The following is a 20,967-nucleotide window of genomic DNA, read 5'->3' on the forward strand; positions in this document are numbered from 1 at the left end:
CACCTAAAGCAAGTAGAGAAAGAAGAATGAAAAACACCCCAAAGTTAGCAGAAGGAAAGAAATCATAAAGATCAGATCAGAAATAAATGAAAAAGAAATGAAAGAAACAATAGCAAAGATCAATAAAACTAAAAGCTGGTTCCTTGAGAAGATAAACAAAATTGATAAACCATTAGCCAGACTCATCAAGAAAAAGAGGGAGAAGACTCCAATCAACAGATTAAGAAACGAAAAGAAGTAACAACTGACACTGCAAGAAATAAAAAGGATAATGAGGGACTACTACAAGAACTATATGCCAATAAAATGGACAATCTGGAAGAAATGGACAAATTCTTAGAAAAGCGCAACCTTACATGACTGAACCAGGAAGAAATAGAAAATATAAACAGACCAATCACAAGTACTGAAATCGAAATTGTGATTAAAAATTTTCCAACAAACAAAAGCCCAGGACCAGATGGATTCAGGCGAATTCTGTGAAACATTTCGAGAAGAGCTAACACCTATCCTTCTCAAACTCTTCCAAAGTATAGCAGAGGGAGGAACACTCCCAAACTCATTCTATGAGGCCACCAGCACCCTGATACCAAAACCAGACAAATATGTTACAAAAAAAGAAAACCACAGGCAAATATCACTGATGAACATAGATGCAAAAATCCTGAACAAAATACAAGCAAACAGAATCCAATGGCACATTAAAAGGATCATACACAATGACCAAGTGGGGTTTATCGCAGGAATGCAAGGATTCTTCAATATATGCAAATCAATCAATGTGATAAACCATATTAACAGATTGAAGGGAAAAACCATATGCTCATCTCAATAGATGCAGAAAAAGATTTTGACAAAATTCAACACCCATTTATGATAAAATCCCTCCAGAATGTAGGCATAGAGCAAACCCACCTCAACGTGATAAAGGCCGTATATGACAAACCCAGAGCCAACATCGTTCTCAATGGTGAAAAACTGAAACCGTCCTCTAAGATCAGTAAAAAGACAAGATTGCCCACTCTCAACACTATTATTCAACATAGTTTTGGAAGTTTTAGCCACAGCAATCAGAGAAATTGGAAAAGAAGAAGTAAAACTGTCACTGTTTGCAGATGACATAATACTATACATAAAGAATCCTAAAGATGCTACCAGAAAACTACTGGAGATAATCAATGAATTTGGTAAAGTAGCAGTATAAAAAATTAATGCACAGAAATCTCTTGCATTCCTATGCATTAATGATGAAAAACCTGAAAGAAATTAAGGAAACACTCCCATTTACCATTACAACAAAAAAGGAATAAACCTACCTAAGGAGACAAAAAACCTGTATGCAGAAAAGTATAAGACACTGATGAAAGAAATTAAAGATGATACAAACATATGGAGAGATATAGCATGTTCTTGGATTGGAAGAATCAACATTGTGAAAATGACTATACTACCCAAAGCAATCTATAGATTCAATGTATCCCTATCAAACTACTAATGGTATTTTTCACAGGTCTAGAACATGAAATTTCGGCATATGTATGGAAACACAAAAGACCCCGAATAGCCAAAGCAATATTGAGAAAGAAAAATGGAGCTGGAGGAATCAGGCTCCTGGACTTCAGACTAAACTACAAAGCTACATTAATCAAGACAGTATGGTACTGGCACAAAAACAGAAATATAGATCAACGGAACAAGATAGAAAGCCCAGAGATAAACCCACACACATATGGTCACCGTATCTTTGATAAAGGAGGCAAGAATATACAATGGAGAAAAGACAGCGTCTTCAAAAAGTGGTGCTGGGAAAACTGGACAGCTACATGTAAAAGAATGAAATTAGAACACTTCCTAACACCATACACAAAAATAAACTCAAAATAGGTTAAAGACCTAAATATAAGGCCAGACACTATAAAACTCTTAGAGGAAACTCATAGGCAGAACACTCTATGACATAAATCACAGCAAGATCCTTTTTGACCCACCTCCTAGAGAAATGGAAATAGAAACAAAAATAAACAAATGGGACCTACTGAAACTTAAAAACTTTTGCACAACCAAGGAGACCATAAATAAGACTAAAAGACCACCCTCAGAATGGGAGAAAATATTTTCAAATGAAGCAATGGACAAAGGATTAATCTCCAAACTATACAAGCAGCTCATGCAGCTCAATATCAATAAAACAAATGACCCAATCTAAAAATGGGCAGAAAACCTAAATAAATATTTCTCCAAAAAAGATATACAGATTGCCAACAAACACATGAAAGGATGCTCAACATCACTAATCACTAGAGATATGCGAATCAAAACTACAATGAGTTATTATGTGACACTGGTCAGAATGGCCATCATCAAACAATCTACAAACAATAAATGCTGGAGAGGGTGTGGAGAAAAGGGAACCCTCTTGCACTGTTCGTGGGAATGCCATTATGGAGAACAGTATGGAGGTTCCTTAAAAAACTAAAAATAGAACTACCAAATGACACTGCAATCCCACTACTGGGCATATACCCTGAGAAAACCATAATTCAAAGAGTCATGTACCACAATGTTCATTGTAGCTCTATTTACAATAGCCAGGACATGGAAGCAACCTAAGTGTCCATTGACAGATGAATGGATAAAGAAGATGTGTCACATATATACAATGGAATATTACTCAACCATAAAAAGAAATGAAATTGAATTATTTGTAGTGAGGTGGATGGACCTAGAATCTGTCATACAGAGTGAAGCAAGTAGAAAGAGAAAAGCAAATATTGTATGCTAACACATATATATAGGATTCAAAACAAAAATCTTTCTGAAGAACCTAGAGGCAGGACAGAAATAAAGATGCAGATGTAGAGAATGGACTTGAGAACACAGCTCAGGGATGGGTAAGCTGGGATGAAGTGAGAGAGTAGCATTAACATATATACACTACCAAATATAAAATAGATAGCTAGGGGGAAGAAGCTGCATAGCACAGGGAGATCAGGTTGGTGCTTTGTGACCACCTAGAGAGATGGGATAGGGAGTGTGGTAGGGAGACGCAAGAGGAAGCGGAGGGCTTCCCTGGTGGTGCAGTGGTTGAGAGTCCGCCTGCCAATGCAGGGGACGCGGGTTCGTGCCCCAGTCTGGGTAGATCCCACATGCCATGGAGCTGCTGGGCCCATGAACCATGGCCGCTGAGCCTGCGCGTCCTGAGTCTGTGCTCCGCAACGGTAGAGGCCACAACAGTGAGAGGCCCGCGTACCGGAAAAAAAAAAAAAATAGAGGAAGGGGATATGGGGATATATGTATACATATAGGTGATTCACTTCATTATACAGCAGAAACTAACACAACCTTTTAAAACAATTATACTCCAATAAATCTGTTACAAAAACAAACAAAGAATTTGTATTGGTCCTATTACTCAGGGTTGGCAGGAAGACATCTTGTGCTCTGCTAAAAAAAGACTAGTGCTGGGCTTGACTTTTTAAAATTTGAAACTGAAAATTTCTTTTTAAAAAATATTTACTTTACAAAGTCCTTTCCAAAGCTTGAATGATAGAACAATTCTGTGATTTTTGCCATCTTTGTGCACCACCTTGCACCTCCCAGGTACTATGTGGCCTCTTCCTCACAATACCTTGGTACTGAAAGTAATCCCTAGATCTCCAAAGATCAGCAGACTCTAGGGTCAGGTGGATCCCAAATTCACAGCCCAAGCTGTCCAACCAAAAGGAATGTGTAAAAGACTAGGGGATGCAGGGGTGACAGGCCGTCACCTTGTGACAGATTGACCACCACAGGGCACCGAGAAGGAGAATCTGAGGGAAGGAACATAGGCCAGGGTGGATTTAGAACGTCCAGGTCCAGCCATTACTGCCTCATCTCAGCAGATTTAGGAGTTTGTGGGTCTAAGTTTTAATCCTCCATGCAATGTTTATTTAGACCTTAGTTTTAGAGACCCTAATGAAATGTTGCATCTGTTCTTTGACCCTGCTGATCCTGGCTTGTTCTTTATTGCACTGCAGGCATACAAACTGTCCCGGGGAAGAGTGTGGGCCATGATCATCATGTTGTGTCTCATTGTCGCCGTCCTTTCTGCCTTCCTGGACAACGTCACCACAGCGCTCCTCTTCACTCCCGTGACCATAAGGTAGGCAAAGTGGCACCGTGTGGGCATCAGGCCAGGCTCACAGCAGCGCATGCTGGCTGCTGACCTTGCCCTTCACCCGTGTGCTTGGGTCCGGCCTGCACACCCACTGGGACTGTGGCTCTGTGTGCACGGCTGTGACAGTGGCAGTGGTGGTTGCAGAAATGCTGCAGAAGTCAGCACACATGGGCCTTTGTGTACTCTGGTACAGACCATCAGGGGCCAGGAGTTCTGGTCCATGGGCTCCGTGGGGCACTCAGCCAGAGAGTGGGAGGTGGGGCTGCTGTCCTGCTCTGGCAGGCTCCTCGTGGAAGGATTGGACCTGGCAAGGCCTTGAAAGGCAACTTTGGGAAAGAGAAATTCGGTTTGATTCTATTTTGCTCCTTTTAATTCCATCCACTTCCTTTGTTTGACATTCACCGAGCAGCACAAGCTGATCACCTGGAGCCTCCTGGGGCTTGGGCTGCAGCCTGTCATTGTGCAGCCCCTTCCAAGGTCATGGATGTACACTTGTATCTAGACTTTATGTTCCTTATTTTAAAGATGGTTCCCAGCATATCATGGTCTTCCCCTGCTTAGACCCATCATGTGCTGGTGCTGGCTGCTCCTCGGGAGACTGAGGGGACACAGGTATGGCTGGTGGTTTCTGGGAAGCTAGGTAGTGCGGACCTTTAGACAAGTCACTTCAGCTGCACTGATCTGGGTTGTACCATCAAAGAGATTAACCCAAACTAGTGTTCTGAGGATTCTGCCAGATAAGAGATTCTGCTGCACTTGAGGCATGAGACACAGCAAGTTCAATGTCACCAGCGAGGGGCTACTTCCAGAGCTCAAGACTAATTCTGGGCAATACCTTTGTTGTTGGAAGAGTAGTGACCCTCAGAGGAGGAGGGAGTTGGAGTGTGGGGTGGGGAGAGGAGAATGAAGGTTAGAGGGGAGCAGACAGCGGGCAGCACCCCACGGATTGGCCTGCAGTGTCACAAGTCAGTCCGTTGCTCAGGCTTCTGCAAGCTTGACTACATTGTCATGGCCCACGTGCAAATATAGATTTGAGGGGGGGGGGTCGCTGGACTCAGCGTGCCTGCACAGGGAGCATAGCACCTCCCAGTACCTAAGGGTTCTTCTGAGGCTAAATGCGGGATGGAGGGCATTGTAAACTGTAGCACATGCTAAAACCAACCCTGCCCCTAGGACACCTCAGGGGGCAAGAGGCAGTTCACACCTACCCCACTTCAACCAGGGCAACTCTGCTGCTGACACTGGTTTGAAAATCATCTTACAATGTGCCAGATTCCAGCATGTCACTGCACTCTCTGATGATGGCACACACGTTCTCAGCATCCCTGTATAACCTGGGCAGCTGAGGGTTGTCTCAGCCTTGCTGGGATTTGTTTATATCCTTAGTGTTCTAGGAACTGGCTTTGTAATTTTTTTTTTTTTTTTGGTACGCGGGCCTCTCACTGTTGTGGCCTCTCCCGTTGCGGAGCCCAGGCTCCAGACGCGCAGGCTCAGCGGCCATGGCTCATGGGCCCAGCCGCTCCATGGCCTGTGGGATCTTCTCGGACCAGGGCATGAACCCACGTCCCCTGCATCGGCAGGCGGACTCTCAACCACTGCGCCACCAGGGAAGCCCTGGCTTTGTAATTTTATGTGAGAATAGCAATTCCATTTATTAGTCTAAAAATTACATCTTTCAAGATTGAAATGTTGGGGTGCTCAGATTCACTGTTTATACTATCATATTCTTCATGACTCTATAAACTTAATCACATTTCTTCTGCCTTTGTCTGGATTGGGTAGCGCTAGTCTTTACAGTTGAACAGCCAGATCTGGCATTGCTGGTTAGCATGCACTAATCCTTTTCTTGCTAGAAGCAGAGCCGGGGCATCCTAAGCTGATAGCTTCTGCTGCTGATTGGCGTCTGTTCCTCTTTTTTGGATTCATCCCTGTCCCTGGTCCCTGGACACTGTTCCCTTCTCAGCTTCCACACGGTTCTGTAGGCCAGTCCCCCTCAGAAGAGCTGCTGGCTGTGATCTGAGCTGGGAGGTGGTAGAAAGGACCCTTGAGGGACTTCCCAGACTCCACGCTTCCACTGCAGGGGGCATGGGTTCAATCCCTGGTCAAGGAACTAAGATCCTGCATGCCGCGGAGTGGCCAAAAAAAAAAGGACCCTTGAATGCAGCAGGGACACCCTTCACTGCCAACTTCCACACCCAGGCCTGGCTTCTGTAAGGAAGTGGGCAATGTGATGGGCAGGTGGAGGGGGAAATACCATGAGGTATTTCCTAAACTTTCTTTAGAGTAGCCTTTTCTCAACTGTGGGCTCAGTGGACCTACTTGCGGAGCTCTAAACGCTGCTGCCCAGGCCCAGGCCCAGGGATTGATCTGTTGTGAGCTGGGCAGCAAGACTGTCAAGACTTCCAGACAAATCTAGTGTGTAGCCAAGGTGGAGAACCACTGCTGTAGAGTGTGTGCTCCTTGTTAATATTAAGCTTAGGGCCTCAGCATTTGAAAAGTGTAAGGTGGGTATGGAGCTAGGTTGGCAGGCATGGTGTGAGACACTGGGTGGCGGTGCTTTATGCTCTAGCCTCATCCTATTCAGAGGGGTCTGGTGGCAAAGATGCATTCATCTGTGCCAGGGCCTTCCCTGCACAGGGTCCTGCACCCTGAGTGCTTCCTCCAGACCTGTGGGGGCGAGGCAGGAGTATATTTTCACATGGATGGTTCAGATGGGTTTTATGTTAATTTTCAGAGAAATCTAATGCTGAGAGTCAAATTTATCCAGTAGCTCTGTAGCACTGTTGTCGTTTTTTACCCCTCAACATTGCCCTTCTCACAGGTGTGTGAGTGTGCGTGCACATGTGCACAAGCACATGCGCACACATGCCTCCCTTGTACAAGCAAATGCTTTAAAAAAAATTAAGTCCCACATGGGCAATTCACAATGTGAATAGTGGGACTGTTTTCATTTTCCTCCATTCGTGACAGATTGTGTGAGGTGCTCAATCTCGATCCAAGACAAGTCCTGATTGCAGAAGTGATCTTCACAAACATTGGAGGAGCTGCCACTGCCATTGGGGACCCACCAAATGTCATTATTGTTTCCAACGAGGAGTTGAGGAAAATGGTATGTATCAGTATAACAGGGTTGCTTCCAATAAACATAAGTGTGCAGCTTACCTGCACACTTAATAAAATTTTACCCTAAATGGATGTCACTTCTTCATATGAAGTGCTTTTGGTCATCTTGAGAGTGGGAAGTTAGGTGACTGATCCGCTAATTTAGAGTTAAGTGGTCTGAATTGATTTCATTCTTTTTTTTAAACATCTTTATTGGAGTATAATTGCATTACAATGGTGTGTTAGTTTCTGCTGTATAACAAAGTGAATCAGCTATACATACACATATATCCCCATATCTCCTCCCTTTTGCGTCTCCCTCCCACCCCTCTAGATGGACACAAAGCACTGAGCTGATCTCCCTGTGCTATGCAGCTGCTTCCCACTAGCTATCTATTTTAAATTTGGTAGTTTATATATGTCAATGCCACTCCCTCACTTTGTCCCAGCTTATCCTTCCACATCCCCGTGTCCTCAAGTCCATTCTCTACATCTGCATCTTTATTCCTGTCCTTTCCCAGGTTCTTCAGAACCTGGTTTTTTTTTTTTTTTTAGATTCCATATATATGTGTTAGTATATGGTATTTGTTTTGCTCTTTATGACTTACTTCATTCCATATGACAGATTCTAGGTACATACACCTCACCACAAATAACTCAATTTCATTTCTTTTTATGGCTGGGTAATATTCCATTGTATATATGTGCCACAACTTCTTTATCCATTCATCTGTCGATGGACACTTAGGTTGCTTCAATGTCCTGGCTATTGTAAATAGAGCTGTAGTCAACATTGTGGTACATGACGCTTTTTGAATTATGGTTTTCTCAGGGCATATGCCCAGTAGTGGGATTTCTGGGTCATATGGTAGTTCTATTTTTAGTTTTTTTTTTTTTTTTTTTTTGTGGTATGCACGCCTCTCACTGTTGTGGCCTCTCCCGTTGCGTAGCACAGGCTCTGGACGCGCAGGCTCAGCGGTCATGGCTCACGAGCCCAGTTGCTCCATGACATGTGGGATCTTCCCAGACCGGGGCACGAACCCGTGTCCCCTGCATCGGCAGGCAGACTCTCAACCACTGCGCCACCAGGGAAGCCCTATTTTCAGTTTTTTAAGGAACCTCCATGCTGTTCTCCATAGTGGCTGTAACAATTTACATTCCCACCAACAGTGCAGGAGGGTTCCCTTTTCTCCACATCCTCTCCAGCATTAATTGTAGATTTTTTGATGATGGCCATTCTGACCGGTGTCAGGTGATATCTCATTCTAGTTCTGATTTGCATTTTTCTAGTGATTAGTGATGTTGAGCATCCTTTCATATATTTGTTGACAATCTGTATATCTTCATTGCAGAAATGTCTATTTAGGTCTTCTGCCCATTTTTGGATTTGGTTAATTGTTCTTTTGATATTGAGATGCATGAGCTACTTGTATATTTTGGAGATTAATCCTTTGTCCGTTGCTTCATTTGCAAATATTTTCTCCCATTCTGAGGGTTGTCTTTTCATCTTCTTTATGGTTTCCTTTGCTGTGCAAAAGCTTTTAAGTTTTATTACCATACTGTTTTAATTACTGTAGCTTTGTAGTATAGTTGGAAGTCAGGAAGCCTAATTCCTCCAGCTGTTTTTCTTACTCAAGATTGTTTTGGCTATTCGGGGTCTTTGTGTTTCCATACAGATTCTGAAAATTTTTGTGCTAGTTCTGTGAATAATGCCATTGGCAGTTTGATAGGGATTGCATTCAATCTGGAGATGGCTTTGAGTAGTATAGTCATTTTCACTATGTTGATTCTTCCAATCCAGGAACATGGTATATCTCTCCATCTGTTGGTATCATCTTTAATTTGTTTCAACAGTGTCTTATAGTTTTCTGCATACAGATCTTTTGTCTCCCTAGGTAGGTTTATTCCTAGGTATTTTATTCTTTTTGTTGCAATGGTAAATGGGAGTGTTTCCTTAATTTCTCTTTCAGGTTTTTCATCATTAGTGTATAGGAATGGAAGAGATTTCTGTGCATTAATTTTATATCCTGCTACTTTACCAAATTCATTGATTAGCTATAGTAGTTTTCTGGTAGCATCTTTAGGATACTCTATGTATAGTATCATGTCATCTGCAAAGAGTGGCAATTTTACTTCTTCTTTTCCAATTTGGATTCCTTTTATTTCTTTTTCTTCTCTGATTGCTGTGACTAAAACTTCCAAAACTATGTTGAATAATAGTGGTGAGAGTGGGCAACTTTGTCTTGTTCCTGATCTTAGAGGAAATACTTTCAGTTTTTCATCACTGAGAACGATGTTGGCTGTGAGATTGTCATGCATGGCCTTTATTATGATGATATAAGTTCCCTGTATGCCTACTTTCTGAAGGGTTTTTATCATAAATGGGTGTTGAATTTTGTCAAAAGCTTTTTCTGCATCTAATGAGATAATCATATCTTTTTTCTCCTTCAATTTGTTAATATTGTTTATCACATTGTTTGATTTGCATATATTGAAGAATCCTTGCATTCCTGAGATAAAACCCACTTGATCATGGTGTATGATCCTTCTTATGTTCTGTTGGATTCTGTTTAGTAGTATTCTGTTGAGGATTTTTGCATCTATATTCATCAGTGATATTGGCCTGTCATTTTCTTTTCTTGTGGTATCTTTGTCTGTTTTTGGTATCAGAGTGATGTTGGCCTCATAGAATGGGTTTGGGAGTGTTCCTCCCTCTGCTATATTTTGCAAGAATTTGAGAAAGATAGGTGTTAGCTCTTCTCTAAATGTTTGATAGAATTTGCCTGTGAAGCCATCTGGTCCTGGGCTTTTGTTTGTTGGAAGATTTTAAATCACAGTTTCAATTTCAGTGCTTGTGATTGGTCTGTTTATTTTTTCAATTTCTTCCTGGATCAGTATCAGAAGGTTGTGCTTTTCTTAGAATTTGTCCATTTCTTCAGGTTGTCCATTTTATTGGCATATAGTTGCTTGTAGTAATCTCTCATGATCCTTTGTATTTCTGCAGTGTCAGTTGTTACTTCTCCTTTTTCATTTCTAATTCTGCTGATTTGAGTCTTCCTTTATTTCTTGATGAGTCTGGCTAATGATTTATCAGTTTTGTTTATCTTTTCAAAGAACAAACTTTGAGGTTTATTTTTCTTTGCTATCATTTCCTTCATTTCTTTTTCATTTTTTTCTGATCTGAACTTTATGATTTCTTTCCTTCTGCTAACTTTGGGGTTCTTTTGTTCTTCTTTCTCTAATTGCTTTAGGTGTAAAGGTTTATTTGAGGTTATTTTGTTTCTTGAGGTAGGATTGTATTGCTATAAACTTCCCTCTTAGAACTGCTTTTGCTGCATCCCATAGGTTTTGGGTCATCATGTTTTTATTGTCAATTGTTTCTAGGCATTTTTTGATTTCCTTTTGATTTCTTCAGTGATCTCTTGGTTGTTAAGTAGTGTATTGGTTAGTCTCCATGTGCATGTATTTTTTTTTTTTTTTACAGATTTTTCCTGTAATTGATATCTATTCTCATAGTGTTGTGATCAGAAAAGATGTTTGATATGATTTCAATTTTCTTAAATTTATCAAGGCTTGATTTCTGACCCAAGATATGATCTATCTGGAGAATGTTCCATGAGAACTTGAGAAGAAAGTGTATTCTGTTGTTTTTGGATGGAATGTCCTATAAATATCAATTAAGTCCATCTTTTTTAATGTGTCATTTAAAGCTTGTGTTTCCTTATATATTTTCATTTTGGATGATCTGTCCATTGGTGAAAGTGGGGTGTTAAAGTCCCTTATTATTTTTGTGTTACTGTCGATTTCCCCTTTTATGGCTGCTAGCATTTGCCTTATGTATTGAGGTGCTCCTATGTTGGGTGCATAAATATTTACAATTGTTATATCTTCTTGGATTGATCCCTTGATCATTATGTAGTTTCCTTCTTTGTCTCTTCTAATAGTCTTTATTGTAAAGTCTGTTTTGTCTGATATGAGAATTGCTACTCCAACTTTCTTTTGATTTTTCATTTGCATGGAATATCGTTTTACATCCCTTCACTTTCAGTTTGTATATGTCCCTAGGTCTGAAGTGGGTCTCTTGTAGATAGCATATATTTGGGTCTTGTTTTTGTATCATTCAGCCAGTCTATGTCTTTTGGTTGGAACATTTAATCCATTTACCTTTAAGGTAATTATCAATATGTGTGTTCCTATTACCATTTTCTTAATTGTTTTGGGTTTGTTATTGTAGATCCTTTCCTTCTCTTGTGTTTCCTTCCTAGAGAAATTCCTTTAGCATTTGTTGTAAAACTGGTTTGGTGGTGCTGAATTCTCTTAGCTATTGCTTATCTGTAAAGTTTTTAATTTCTATGTCGAATCTGAATGAGATCGTTGCTGGGTAGAGTAATCTTGGTTGTAGGTTTTTCCCTTTCATCACTTTAAATATATCTTGCCACTCCCTTCTGGCTTGCAGAATTTCTGCTGAGAAATCAGCTGTTAACCTTATGGGGATTCCCTTACATGTTATTTCTTGTTTTTCCCTTGCTGCTTTTAATATTATTTTATTTGTATTTAATTTTTGATAGTTTTATTAATATGTGTCTTGGCATGTTTCTCCTTGGATTTATCCTGTATTGGATGCTCTGCCTTTCAAGGACTTGATTATTTTCTTTCCCATATTAGGGAAGTTTTCAACTATATTCCCTTGAAATATTTTCTCAGGTCCTTTCTTTTTCTCTTCTTCTTCTGATACCCCTCTAATCCGAATGTTGGTGCATTTAATGTTGTCCCAGAGGTCTCTTTGACTGTCTTCAATTTTTTTTCATTCTTTTTTCTTTATTCTGCTCTGCAGTAGTTATTTCCACTATTTTATCTTCCGGGTCACTTATCCATTCTTCTGTGTCAGTTATTCTGCTATTGATTCCTTCTAGATAATTTTTAATATTAATTTTGTGTTGTTCATCATTATTTGTTTGCTCTTTAGTTCTTCTAGGTCCTTGTTAACCATTTCTTATATTTTCTCCATTCTATTTTCAAAATTTTGGATCGTCTTTACTATCCTTACTCTGAATTCTTTTCAGGTAGATTGCCTATTTCGTCTTCATTTGTTTCGTCAGGGCTGTTTTTACCTTGCTCCTTTATCTGCTGCATATTTCTCTGTCTTCTAACTTTGCTTAACTTACTGTGTTTGGGGGTCTCCTTTTTGAAGGTTGTGGGTTTGTAGCTCCTGTTGTTTTTGGTGTCTGCCTCCAGTGGGTAAGATTGGTTCAGTGGGTTGTATAGGCTTCCTGCTTGAGGGGACTTGTGCCAGTGTTCAGGTGGATGAGCCTGGATCATGTCTTTCTGGTGGGCAGGACTGCATCTGGTGGTGTGTTTTGGGGTGTCTGTGAACTTATTAGGATTTTAGGCAGCCTCTGCCAATGGGTGGGGTGGTGTTCCTGTCTTACTAGTTGTTTGGCAAGTGGTGTCCAGCACTGTAGCTTGCTGGTTGTTGAGTGGACCTGGGTCTTAGCATTGAGATGGAGATCTCTGGGAGAGTTCTTGCCATTTGAAATTACATGGGGCTGGGAGGTCTCTGGTGGACCAATGTCCTGACCTCAGCTTTCTCACCTCAGAGGCTCAGGCCTGACACCTAGCCAGAGCACGAAGACCCTGTCAGCCAGATGGCTCAGAAGAAAGGCGAGAAAAAAAAAGAAAGGAAAAAAAGGTATTAGAGTATAAGCAGATTATTAAAAATAAAAACATAATTAGAGTAAAGAAGGAAAGAAAGAAGAGGGCAATGAAACCAATAAACAAATCCACCAATGATTACAAACATTACAAACTATACTACGAAAACAAAAAACAAAAACGGACAGACAGAACGCTAGGAATAATGGTAAAAGCAAAGCTATACAGACAAAATCACACAAGGAAGCATGCACATACAGACTCACAAAAAGAGAAAAAGGGGGAAAATATATATAAAAGGAAGAGAGCAACAAATTCAATAAACAAATCTACCAATGATAATAAGTTCTAAATAGTAAACCAAGGTAAACATAAAACCAGAAACAAATTATATGCAGAAAGCAAACCCCAAGTCTACAGTTGCTCCCAAAGTCCATTGCTTCAATTTTGGGATGATTTGTTGTCTATTCAGGTATTCCAGAGATGCAGGGTACATCAAGTTGATTGTGGAGATTTAATCTGCTGCTCCTGTGGCTGCTGGGAGAAATTTCCCTTTCCTTTCTTTGTTCTCACAACTGCTGGGGCTTTGGATTTGGCCCCACCTCTATGTGTAGGTTGCCTGAGGGCATCTGTTCCCCACCCAGACAGGACAGTGTTAAAGTAGAAGCAGATTAGGGGCCTCTGGCTCACTCGACCAGGGGGAGATAGGGGTATGGAATGCGGGGTGATCCTGTGGTGGCAGAGGCCAGTGTGATGTTTCAACAGCCTGAGGCGTGCCGTGTGTTCTTCCAGTGAAGTTGTCCCTGGATCACAGGACCCTGGCAGTGACAGACTGCATAGGCTCCCAGGAGGGGCAGTGTGGATAGTGACTTGTGCTTGCACACAGGCTTCTTGGTGGCTGCAGGATCAGCCTTAGCATTTCATGCCAGTCTGTGGTGTCTGTGCTGATAGCTGCAGCTTGCGCCCAACTCTGGAGCTCGTTTAGGTGGTGCTCTGAATCCCCTCTCCTTGTGCACCCCAAAACAATGGTTTCTTGCCTCTTAGGCAGTTCCAGACTTTTTCCTGGACTCCCTCCCGGCAGCTGTGGTGCACTAGCCCCCTTCAGACTGTGTTCACACAGCCAACCCCAGTCCTCTCCCTGGGATCTGACCTCCGAATCCCAAGTCTCAGCTCCCAGCCTCCACCCGCCCCGGCAGGTGAGCAGGCAAGCCTCTCAGGCTGGTGAGTGCTTGTTGACACAGATCCTTTGTGTGGGAATCTATCCACTTTGCCCTTTGCACCCCTGTTGTTGCACTCTCCTCTGTGGCTCTGAAGCTTCCCCCCCGCCCATCCCCATCTCCACCATTGAAGGGGCTTCCTAGTGTGTGGAAACCTTTCCTCCTTCACAGCTCCCTCCCAGAGGTGTAGATCCTGTCCCTATTCTTTTGCCTCTGTTTTTTCCTTTTTCTTTTGCCCTACCCCGGTACATGGGGAGTTTCTTGCCTTTTGGGAAGTCTGAGGTCTCCTGCCAGCATTCAGTAAGTGTTCCGTAGGAGTTGTTCCACTTGTAGATGTACTTTTTATGTATTTGTGGAGAGGAACGTGATCTCCACGTCTTACTCCTCCACCATCTTGAAGATCCTCCCTGATTCTGCCTGATTTCATTCTTATTCTGATAAAATTTTAAGAAAATGATTACATTTTCTATTTAGTCATAGTATGTTATATTAATGGGAACTGAGGTTTCTTGAAACTAATATTAAGGATAAAATGATCTGTCCCCTCTTGCCTTTCAACTGAGGTGGATGAATTCACTGATGAAGAATGTAAGAATTTTTTAAAAAAATAGTGTTAGAAAATGAAGGTCTTTAGGGATTTTTGGAAAGCTGCTATTAATATATAATTTCTTCATACACTAAAATAAAAACAAAGTGTTAAAGAGAATGCAAATGGTATTTTATGTATCTTAGTTAAAATTAAATATTACAATTAATTTTCATTTGTCATTCTTTGGTCATTAGAATTTTCCCAATATCTCTTCTCTGAAGTATCAGCAAAAATGCTTCCAGATTGGTGTCATTTATTATAGATGATATGTTTATGCCTGTGTGTCTGTGAAGTGTGTCAGTTTGTTTGTGTATATGGGCTGTCTTTCATAAAAATATTTAAGCCTTTGAGAGATCATGGCTCTAAGGTGTTGATGGCCATTTTGTGGGCCTGCTAATGTTCTAGAGATTCAGAATATAACTTAGATACTTTAATACTTCAACTTTAATACTCCCTGGTTTCCCTGGAAAACCACCTGTGACACTTCACCTGTCTTGCTGCATGAGCTGAGCAACAGGCCCCCCCCCCCATCATATCACATGAGCACAGCAGAAAGTGGTAGAGCCCCGTGATCTTCCTTGGGGGCACCTTTCACACAGGATAGGCTGCATACGCATGGGAGAGCACTATTTTCAGAGAAAAATATTGTTTTATTATTTTTATTTTACAATAATACATTTATTTTGGAAAATGTAAATCACACACACACCACAAATAAAAAACTGTTATAATACCACTACCCAGAGGTAAATTCTCTTAATATTTTGGTGCATGTAGTCTCAGAATGTGTGTATGTGGATATACATGGAAAAAAAGGCTTCTTCTCTGGCCAGGATGGAGTAACAGGGACTGTATTTACCCTCTTGCTTGAGACATCCAAAAAGAAAATAAACCAAAATCCAAAAAACAAAACCAGGAACAAACCAAAATCAGACAGTGGTAATCAAGATACTGGATATCAGGTAAAAAAGGACAGTGATCCCTGAGAAATGGGAAACAGATGAAATGAGTCTATGATTGCCCCAGCTCACTGCATTGAGAGACTTTCCAGGATGCAGGGCAGGGAGAGAGAACCCATGTGGATCCCACCAGATTCCTGGAGTTGAGGGGATAGAACTGACCCTGGAGAGACCAAGGCAGGTAAAATTTTCAAGACAGAGAACCAGAGAGGAAAGAGCTGCACACAGAGAGAGGGAAACTCCCTGTGTCCAGGGGAAGAACAACTCAAAAAGATTAGAAGAAAGAGTGCTTGATACACTCAGGGCTAGGAATAATGTCTGTTCCTGCCAGGAAGACTGTAAACTTCTTAATTTATGAGGCATTGGGTAGAGTACACTGAAGGGTCTTGCCTCATATTGGTGAGTAATTTGTTCTAGACTGAACACTGCCCTGATTCCACCTAATAAATCTTAAAGACCCCAAATAATCAAATTGTTTCTAAGTAGTTTAACTGCATCCAAGAACAAACCTCAAGAATCTAGGAATCCAACAGCACACAAGGTAAAATTCACAATATCTGACATCCAATCAAAGATTACCAGGCATGCAAAAAAGCAAGAAAATTTGATCTTTCACGAGGAGAATATGAACAAACCATTTGAAATTAACCCAGAATAGACAAAAGTGTTAGAATTAACAGACAAGGGCATTAAAACTGTTATTATAACTGTATTCCAGATGTTCATTAAGTTAAGCAGAAACATGAAAGATATTTTTTAAAAAGGCCCAAATCAAACTTCTAAAGATGAAAACTATAATGTATGAGATAAAAATCTCTTGTTAGGATTAAAAAGGCAAATTAAGAATTACAGAAGAAAAGACTAGTGAACTTGAAGACATAGGTCCAAAGTAAAACTGAGTGAAAAGTAATGAAAAACATTCGTGAGCTAGGGGAAAACTTCATGTGGCCTAATATATCTGTAGTTCTTGTCTCTGAAGGAGAGAGGGGAACAGAAAAAGACATTTGAAGAAAATATGGTTTAAAATTTAAAATTTTATGAAAGATATAAACCCAGAGATTCAGGAAGTTCAATGAAGTCAGAGCACAAGAAACATGAAGAAAACTAGGCCATGCCATAATTATTGTACACATGAAACTTATATAATGTTGTAGACTGATGATACCACAGGTATCATCCAAAGGCATAATGGGTCATTTACTTTTTCAAGAGCTACACTTTGACTTGGATATTTCATTTTGGAAATAATAAGAAATAATTATTTTTAAAATAGCTATTTTTTGGGGACATCTCTGGTGGCACAGTGGTTAAGAATCTGCCTGCCAATGCGGGGGACATGGGTTTGAGCCCTGGTCCAGGAAGATCCCACATGCCATGGAGCAACTAAGCCTGTGCACCACAAATACTGAGCCTGCACTCTAGAGCCCATGAGGCACAACTACTGAGCCCGCATGCCACAACTACTGAAGCCTGTGCACTAGAGCCTGTGCTCTGCAGCAAAGAGAAACCACTGCAATAAGAAACCCATGCACTGCATTGAAGAGTAGCCCCTGCTCACCACAACTACAGAAAGCCCATGTGCAGCAATGAAGACCCAAAGCAGCCAAAAATAAATAAATACATTTATTAAAAATGTATTTTAAAGATCTATTTAAATATAGCTATTTTTAGCTACAGAAAATTGAAAAACCTGTGTGAAAAAATTCCAAGAGTCAAAGACAAAAGTGAAATTGTGAAGTATTTTGGATTGAATTATGAAAACAAAATTTGTGGGATTCCTCTCAAGCAGGAGTCAGCAAACTTTTTCTTAAAAGTCCATATAATTAGTATTATAGGCGTGTGGGCCTTATGGTCTCTGTTGCAATCACTCAACTCTGTCACTGTCACAGGAAAGCAGCCACAGACAACACATAAATGAATGTGCATGTCTATATTCCAGCCTGCAATTGTAGTTTTCTGGTACCTGCTCTAAAACAGTATTCAGAGGGGAATTTATACCATTAAATACCAATATTAGAAAAGAAGAAATGTCTCAAATCAGTGACCTCAGCTTCAATCTTAAGAAACTAGATAAAGAAGAGCAAGTTAAACTAAAAGTAAGCAGAAGAAAGAAATACAGGCCAGCATGGAGAACAGAAAAACAGTAGAGAAAATCAATGAAAGCAAAAGCTAGTTCTTTGATAAGATAGATAATTCTGACAAACTTCTGGCCAAACTGTTGTAGAAAATAAGAGAGAAGACATAAATTACCAATATCAGGAAAAGAGATGTTACATCACTAAAGAGCATACAGACATTAGACATTGTTAGGGAGTGTTGTGGACAACTCTATGCCAATAAATTTGACAACTTAGATAAAATAGACAATTTTCTTGAAAGACACACTCTACCAAACCTCACTCAAGAAGAACTAGATAACCTGATTAGCCCTATATCTATTAAAGAAATTGAATTTGTAGTTAAAAACCTTCCCAGAAAGTACAAAACAAAACAAACAAAAAACTCAGGCTAAGATAGCTTCTTTGGTGAATTCTACCAAATGTTTAAGGAAGAAATAATGCTACAACACCAATTCTACACAAACTTTACAGCAAATTGAAGAGGAGAGAATACTTCTCAACTAACTCTATAAGGTCCTGATGCCTAAACCAGACAAAACCAGGATAAGAAATCTATTGACAAATATTTCTTATGAACATAGATGTAAATTTTAAAAAATTAGCTAATTCAATTTAACAATATATAAAATGGATAATACAGCACAATCAAGTGGAATTTATCTTAGAAATGGAATATTGGTGTTATATTTGGAAAATCAACCAGTGCAATTTGCTAGCAAACTAAATGAGAAAATCCATATGATCATCTCAATAGATGCAGAAAAAAATTTGGCAAAATTCAACATCCATTACTGATAGAATCTCTCAATAAACTAGGGAAAGAAGAGAGCTTCTTTAGCCTGATAAGGAGCATCTATGAAAAGCTTATAGCTAGCATCATACTTAAATGGGAAAAACTGAATACCTCCATAGATCAGAAACAAGACAAAGATGTCTGTTCTCACCACGTAAATGCAACATTTTACTGGAGGCTCTAGCTGGCACAATAAGTCAAGAAAAGACATACTAGGCATCCATAATAGAAGGGAAGAATTAAGTCTTTATTTGCATATGACATGATTGTCCAGGTAGAAAATCTGAAGGAATCTACAAAAAAAAAAAAAAAGCTCCTGGAAATAATAAGTAAAATTGACAAGTGTACAAGATCAATATAGAAAAAGTAATGGTTTTCTATATTCTAGCAATAAACAGCTGGAAATTGAAATAAAAATATGATTTACAGTAGCATCAATACATAAAATAGGGTAAATCTGACCAAACATATGCAAGAAAACAACAAAATATTGCAGAAAGTAATTAAAGAAGATCTAAATAAATGGGAAGATATATTTTGGTCATGGATCAGAAGACTCAATAAAGTTAAGGTATCAGTTCTCCCTAGATAGATCTGTAGATTCATGCAATTCCTATCAAAACCATAGCAGAACAAGTTTTTTTTTAGAAATTGGTAAACTGATTTTAAAATTTGTATGGAAATTCAAAGTATCCAGAATAGTCAAAAACAACTCTTAAAGTGCAAAACAAATGGGGGGCTAGTACTACCTAATTCCACTACTTATTATAAAGCCACACTAACAAAGACAGTGTGGTACTGGCATCAAGATAGGTGGATAGATAAATGGAACAAAGTAGGGAGTTCAGATATAAATCCTCACATACATGACTTTTGACAAAATGATTTTTGACAAAGGTGCAAATTAAGCCAACTAAGTGGAGAAAGGATAGTTTTTTCACAAATAGTCCTGGAACAAATGGACATGCATATGCAGGAGAAATAAACTTCAGTCCACACCTCCCACTTTATCAAAATGTTAACTCAAACATGGATCACAGACATAAATGTAAAGGCTAAAACTTTAAAATTTCTTATAGAAGATATTTTTCAGTAGAATAGGTATAGAAATAGTTCAAGTGAGAGCATGGCTACTGTAATTTATGACTGATTTTAGAACTCTGCTTTCCATTTCTGTTGTTTGTCTCTTCTTTTTATGACAATATGTTAATGAATGCTGCAATAGCTTAGCTTCCCCTGGTTGGCATCATGTGGTTTCTTTTTTTTTTTTTTTGGCTGTGTTGGGTCTTTGTTGCTGTGCATGGGCTTTCTCTAGTTGCAGCGAGTGGGGGCTACTCTTCATTGTGGTGTGTGGACTTCTCATCGTGACTTCTCTTGTGGATCAAGGCTCGAGGCATGTGGGCTTCAGTAATTGCAGCACACAGGTTTAGTATTTGTGGCTCACAGGTTCTAGAGCGCAGGCTCAGTAGTTGTGGTGCATAGGCTTAGTTGCTTCGTGGCATGTGAGATCTTCCTGGATCAGGGATCGAACTCGTGTCCCCTGCATTGGCAGGCAGATTCTTAACCACTGCACCACCAGGGTAGTCCCCACATTAGTTTTAATGTAAAACCCCAGGTGTGGTGCCTTTTTTGGACACAAATTGAGTTAACTCTACATCATTTTAAACTTGTCCTTAGAGTCCTAGGTCTGAATGCTCTGACTAAACAGTGGGATGTGACCCAAGACAGGCTTTGGGTCCTGGACCTCTACCAAGTCACATAGAAAGCTGAAGGGAAAGAGCAGTTTGTCAGACTATTCCCATTCTTCCATGGCATCCTGACATGCTGTTTTAAATATCCAGAATTTAAACCTGATGGTAAAGGAGAAAGGTGAGGTTTTTGCAAAAGCACACAGAGGGCCCTGGAGGTGAGCACCCTCTTTCATTGCATTGAAGCTCAGCCTAGGCTACTTACCCAGCTTTGTGTGAAAGTGGCATCCTCTGGGAACATGGCTTTAGGGCTGTCCTCTTTTACTGAAGATGACATTCTTTGTCTTCCACTTAATGACTTTCCCTGCATTTTAGGGGTTAAACTATATCTTGCAGAAAAAGTATCTAATGAATGTCTTTTTGTGGATAACAAAGAGTGGTTTTAATTCATTTTGTAGTAATTCAGAGATATGAGAATATTTATTTGTATGGAGACACAAATGAACACATAGTTCCAGGTATAGTGTCTTTAGCAGAGAGTAATTTATAAAGTCTCATTATCAATAATGACAGCACAGCTATACATTTGCATCACATGATGGGCACAATTATTTGGCATTATTTGGTTGTTAATCAGTGAACTGAAATAGGAAGAAGACAGATTATCAAATTAAAATAAAATTTGAAATTA

General features: G+C 40.0%; 1 protein-coding gene across 1 annotated transcript in view; it reads left to right on the forward strand.

Moving 5' to 3' along the window:
* The window catches only part of OCA2 (OCA2 melanosomal transmembrane protein), a gene marked incomplete at both ends in the record, with an annotated part of 232,040 nt that overhangs the window by 73,190 nt on the left and 137,883 nt on the right, over window positions 1-20,967 (forward strand). The window contains 2 exons of the mRNA XM_079924777.1: window positions 4,017-4,141; window positions 7,127-7,265. Of these exons, the coding sequence (XP_079780903.1) occupies window positions 4,017-4,141; window positions 7,127-7,265 (264 nt within the window). The remainder of the gene's footprint in view (window positions 1-4,016; window positions 4,142-7,126; window positions 7,266-20,967) is intronic.

Source organism: Stenella coeruleoalba, assembly GCF_951394435.1.
Source record: "Stenella coeruleoalba genome assembly, chromosome: 6".
NCBI lineage: Eukaryota > Metazoa > Chordata > Mammalia > Artiodactyla > Delphinidae > Stenella > Stenella coeruleoalba.